This window comes from Metopolophium dirhodum, chromosome 1 (genome assembly GCF_019925205.1).
Source record: "Metopolophium dirhodum isolate CAU chromosome 1, ASM1992520v1, whole genome shotgun sequence".
In the NCBI taxonomy this organism is placed as follows: Eukaryota; Metazoa; Arthropoda; class Insecta; order Hemiptera; family Aphididae; genus Metopolophium; species Metopolophium dirhodum.
In genome coordinates, this window is record NC_083560.1 from 138331060 (window position 1) to 138337527 (window position 6468).

Consider the following 6468-nt stretch of genomic DNA (forward strand, 5'->3'; position numbering starts at 1 on the left):
TTATATGAAAACAGATTGTGCACTTCCTATGCACAACAAATTTTTTCAACTATTTTAATTTTTATTCACTATCAACTAAGTACAATTCTTATAATTCTACAATTCTTCGTCGTTGCCGTCGTCGTCGTCGTTGCCGTCGTCGTCGTCGTTGCTGTCGTCGTCGTCGTCGTCGTCGTCGTCACCGCCGCGGCCGTCATTAAATATAACATTTTCGTTATCTTTATGGTACAGTCTACCGGCGTTTTTGAAAAACTCAGCTGTCGGATCTAAATTGTAGATCCGACAGTGTTTGGTAAACATGTGTTTGGCCAAGTATCCCGCGAAAAATTTTTTTTTTCCGGCAATAATTGGACATTGATGCCTTGGCGTGTCTCCAGGAAGTCTCAATGGAATTTGAGTGCACTCCAGTTTCCGGGTCCTTGAAATGGAGGCTATGGTTGACCGTCATGTGGACATAGCCTTCATTGTTTAAGGTGTTGTAAGCCTAAAATAAAATTATTTATTCAATTTATATTAATAATACTATATGCAATATTCAAGCATACCTTCCAACAATCGGAGATTATGGTTGTTCCGGGCTTGATCCACTCTTTTATGACGTGTAGTAGGGTTGTGGCGTCACGCTTTTCAACCGGGACCATGAAAACATTGCCAGTTTCCCTTTCATAGCCCCCGAATACCCACTGTCCCTCAACCCTGTGACCTCTATGGTGTTTTCGACGCCCAAATTTTGATTCGTCAATCTCAACCGTGTGGCCATATCCTCCCAATTTAACTTTTTTGATCACCATTGCGTCATATGTGACTTCTCGGCAAAATGATGACCAATCAGTAATGACCTGATTTGATAGCCGCAATTGGGTTTTTATGACCGGGAATGTACAGTTTGACGTCCATAAGTTGACGAAGCCACAAATGTCTAACAGTGATAGATGTGACTTATAAAAAAAAGTCTTGTGTCGGAGTGACAAGCTAAAAAATGTATTTAAATTAGTGAAGAACTGATCAATTAATCTATTAAAACAATCGACTTCCCCGGTTTTTTTTAGTAATTTATTACATTTTAGTAGTACTTACCTATAATTGCAGAGTTTTTTCCCCTTTTTAGAATTAATTTTTTCACGACAAACCCATTTAAACTTGTCGAGTGAAGATTGGTCTTTCACCAACTTCATTTGATGTCCACGGATACATTTTTCTTCCGTGGGCAATGCACCTAACAGTTGTAATTTATTTATCAAACCTAAACCGTCGTTTAGGTTTGACATCATAAATAAATCGAATAAATTAATATGATTCTCCATCGTATAGGAAAGTAGAGTCGTAGATGTTTTCGCGTACGCACAGAAAAACACAGTGGTTTTTTGTTATAGAAAATGTATAATACGTTAGATATACTTAATCTACAATTTTATGGTGTTTTAATGGAACAATAAACCTAATGCAATGAGTTATTTATATCATTATTTAAGTTTAGAAAATGTATAATACGTTAGATATACTTAATCTACAATTTTATGGTGTTTTAATGGAACAATAAAGCCAATACAATGAGTTATTTATATCATTATTTAAGTTTTCGGTGCAACAAATATACATTTTTAATTTAACTTAGGTGGATTTGGATAGCAGATCGAGGGATATTTTCGTTTTTAATTACCTGATAAAGTGGATAACCTCGCACCGTAATCTCCATAAAAGCACAAGTTTCAAAAACAAAAACATCAATCTTTATGATAGGGACAGTGAACTTAAAATAGCCAACTTCATTCGCCGATAACTTCGAAACTAAGTGCGAGCCCCAAATTCTGATTTCACCATAATTTTTTTCGTCAAAAATATGACAAAGTCCCCCAAAAAAAATCGCAAAAAAAAGGGTGTCCGGTAAAGTAGAAAATCGCATCAAACTGTATGAACATATATGTCCAAAACAGCATCGGAACGTTCTAGCGGTAGGATTCCTGTTATACCTGTTAGAATTTAAATATTGTTATAATCACAATTATTAATTTTTAATTAAAATACGTTTTTTTGTACGAATAGTGTAACTACACGCATTGTATAATAAGAATGTATGAAATTAAAATAGTAATTTTTATATTTAAATTTATAATTTATAAATTTTAATAATTAATAACATACCTATTTATTGTATCATTATTGATTATAAATACTAGTATTTATAATCAATGATTGTATAAATAGTATAATAATAATAATTATTATTATTAGGTAGGTATTATACTATTATTATAATTTATAATCAGTGACAATATTAAGCTAATAAATTATAAATTATATTTTCTACATACCCATTCTTCTGACGCATTATTGAAAAAAAATTTTCTAGAGCATCTTGCGTTAAGCGATTTGTCAATAGAAAGTACTCTATATTTGTGGAAGGGGCTACTGCAGACATTTCTAATTTTTCAGATTCATAAAGCTGCTGAATAGCTGTTGTTGTCCAAACAATTCCAATAAAACATGGCGGAATGCTTGTTTTTTTCGTTCTGTGACAAATTTTGGTTGTGTTTTTAAATAGTTGTTTTGCCTTTTCTAAATTTTCAAATATTTGCGGATTACGGTTAGACATTGGTCTTCTATTTGGATTTGGGTCACACAAATTTTTACTATTAGCTGAATCAAACATTTTGGTAACTACGTCGATGAAATTAGCTGTATTAATAGCTGTTATGACTTAATCTCACCAGTGGCAATGCAAGTTTTTATTGCTGCAGAAACTGAATTACTGAATAATTGTATAGCCAATTTGCAATTCATTTTCTGAAATGGATTTTGATCTAAGTGAGTCGGTGTAATTTTAATCATTGCCCTCGCGGTATTTTTTGCATCTATTTCATACGCCTTTCTTATATCGTTCATTGACACTTTTCTACTATTATTTATCTCAAAATCGCCATTTAATAAATTGTTCCTCACACTCTTAATAAGGTGTGGCATGTCAAAAATTAAAAATAGTTTCTTACCACATATTGTGGTCGAAGGTTGATCTTCGTTTCCTCCGAGTAGAGTATACATACGACGGTTTTGTGCGCCCTGATCGCAAATAATGCATGTTGGTGAGAGACCAAGATCTAAAATTTGTTGAACACAGTCTTTGATTATGTTGACCAAATTATCTCCTTTTACACCACTCCCAGTGAAAAAGTAAGGAAACTAAAAAGGAAACTTCCAGTTTGAATAAAGACCGCGAACCATAACAACTAATGCTTGAGAACCTATTTTATTTGTTCTCCCTAATGTCCCCAAGTCTTCATATCCTTCAATTTCATCTAACACCTTATTATACTCCAACGATTTCATAATAGCTACTTCATCAAGTAAAATTGTACATTTTTTTTCATTTTCACTCATTCCGGAAATCTTTAATCTTATCTGATCCATATATGCTTTAGGAAATTCAGTAGAAAAACTAATTGAGTTAAGCCAACGTCTAACAGTAGTCTCACCTGGTAGAATTATGCCATTTTTACGCATAAATTTGTAGGTGGAAGGTGACTTGTAATATAATGATGGAGCCATATTTTTTTCAGTTTTAGACCACGGTTTGCGTCTTTTATGTAACAATTGCATAGATATTAGAGCCTTAGAATTAATTGACGGAAACTTGGTCTCTTCAAAAAAACGGTGCACATTAATTTGTTTGAGTTTATTTTTTTCATTGGTTTTTTTTAGTGAAGTAATAATAGCGCGTTTATGCTTGATTAGTTTTTTCATGTTTTGTAACTTTTTTTGTAAAATATTATTCTTTGCAGCGATTTTTCTTGGACTATTTATTATTTCATTATTAGATCTATCTGATGGTTTTTGAGGACTTGGTAGGTCAATTAATTGCGATACCCATTTTTTCGTTGAAGGAGATATTCCTAATAATTTAGGACTTTGATTAAAAATTGAAATGTTTGGAGTGGATGTTTTTGAATGTAAATTATTGTATGTATAATTAGGCATTACCACTTTAAGGTTTTCAGGTGTGGAAGATGCATTTTCTAAAAACAGAAATAAGTTTCTAATAGTATAGGTAGGAACCTACCCACGAAATGTTTTTGAATTATAACAAAATTACTAACCTAACATCATTATTCTTTGAAGCAAGGCTAGGCATTAACGAGTCAAAAAGTTAAAGTTAATTTTATTTTAACTTTTTTATTGAAATTATTTCATTAACTTAACTGTTAAACTGACTAAATTTCTCTTTTAATTAACGTGAAATTAACGAATTAATTTTTTATTTTAAGAAGTAAGTTAAGTTAGTTTGTTTTGTTTTTAATATTATTATATTTAACTATTTCAGACTATTTCGTTTTTATGTCAAAAAATATTTACCGTAACAATTTTTTATTAAAAGCTAAGAATTGAAAATTTAATACTAGATTGTCCATAAGTTGAGCTTAGAATAATTATAAAAAAAATTGATGATTATTCAATTAAAAAAAATTTACGAGTGTTTAAATTTTCACGAAATCAAAATTCACTCGTTAAAATAAAATAATAACAATATTTAAATATAATATATCCTAGACTGACAAATCATCTCCGTTCAGAATCGTTTTTCGTATACAATGATACCTATCATTGCATTAAAATTTAACAAACACATTATAGTGACCTAGGCTCTCTATGACTGAGGTCCATCCCACCCCCTAATGTACAGCAGAGCGACATCCACTTACCCGCTTTTTTTTTAAGAGGACGCTACACCCAAATGTGTTGTCTCCGTCTTACAAATGTACAACATAGCAAAAACTGTTTTGCGCGGGACAACTTTTCTCGCACCATATTTGTTGTAGAACTACCAAATTTTCACAACACGTAAAGAAGAACATTATCTAGCGTGCCTATATTTTAGATAACATAACTACAATAAAAGTTATTTGCTTATAAACATTTCGGTTTTTTTGTTCTTTTAATTTGCTTATAAAAAATGATAGGTTTGTGCTATTAAAAAAAAAGAGCACGTTGTTGCATAGATAATGTTCTTCTTATTTTTATTGATTTTTATAGGATAAAAATTTAAATTTGAAAACAGTTAATAGCTCAAAAAGTGTTAAGATATTTTCAAAATTTTTTAGTGTATATAAAATGAAAATATAAACATTCAGTAATATTTTCATAATTTCATGATTCTACAGGTATTCGTTTTTTAATTACAAAATCACTACATGAGAGAGAAATCGAGTGAATATCCAATCTTAATAAAAATAAAGCTCACATAAAAATGTAATTTAATTTGCTTGTTGACATTTTTTTTTTGATAAAGGTCGAAAAACTTATGAGGAATCTTGTAAGTAATACATTTTCAAATCTTAGATTTAAATAGAAAAATTTCATGAATTTCTAACTTAATTTGGACATTTTCGTGAACTTAACGTATTTTGTCAATAATTGAACCTTAAAGCTTATAAAAAAAATTGTGCTTGCATTTTGAATATTTTTCATCTGCCTTTTGAAACAATATATTAGGACCCTTCTATATTAATCAAATTCAATTTTACTGATACCTATTTATAGAAAAAAAACTAATAAAATTGTAAACTGAAAATTGCACGTAAACAGCTCAAAATTTTGTCGATATACATAAATTCTAATACGTGTATTGATTATTTATGTAAATAAAAATGTTTTATTGTAAAATAAATTTAAATAAATCATACTTTCGTCCATTTTATTAGTGCGCCTTTGCGATTTTGTTGGTGTCATGTTAATTGTCTCATTAACACATACATCTTCGGATAAAATTTGTGTGTTACCCTCGTTTACTCCTAGTTTTGATACACTCCAAGTCCAAGCTCTAGGAGATTTAACTACATACGTTTCATCTATATATATACAATTTCAGCAATCATTATATTATTCAAGTATTAGATATTTGTTTGATAAAACATAATATTCTTATTAAAAATGTTTACCATTGACGGAGTGTATTCGTTTTGGTTGTGGACTGTTTTGTATATGATCCGTACCTATAATTGGTGGTATCAATATTTAATTCTATTTTATATATGAAACATTTTTTTTGTTATACACTAATTTTTGTATTGACTGCCTATATTATATATTATTTATTATGTTTATTTTAAATATAAGCCTGAAAACTTTAATGGAACAGCATTTGGCATTAGCCGGGATTTCGGATCATTAGGATTCATATACATTTGTTTTTCGAAGTGATCCGAACAAATGAATCTTTTTTTTAATGTTTTCGGACTTAACCCTTCTAAGCGTATGTTTCCTAAAAAATGTTTAATGTATATTAGCTATTTGCTTAGGCTTAGGTATATTTTATTTTTTTAAGTAATTATTTAGTTTCAAAAATTACTTACCTGAGTTTATTATCCATTTCCTATATATTTCTGGATTAGATGATGGGATTAAATGAAAAACATTATTACTCGTTTTTCGAGTTTTATTACAATTAAAGTAATAACATTTATCACCACCAGACAT

General features: G+C 30.0%; 1 protein-coding gene and 1 pseudogene across 1 annotated transcript; both read right to left on the minus strand.

Annotated features, from left to right (window-relative positions):
• LOC132932706 (uncharacterized) lies at positions 1-791 on the minus strand (annotated as a pseudogene).
• A 2386-nt stretch (positions 792-3177) lies between these two features.
• Positions 3178-6468, minus strand: LOC132932707 (uncharacterized). Its single transcript, XM_060999074.1, has 3 exons — positions 6345-6468; positions 5676-5840; positions 3178-4010 (listed from the first exon to the last, which is right to left on the minus strand). The coding sequence occupies exons 1-3, from the start codon at positions 6466-6468 to the stop codon at positions 3178-3180; spliced, it is 1122 nt and encodes a 373-aa protein (XP_060855057.1).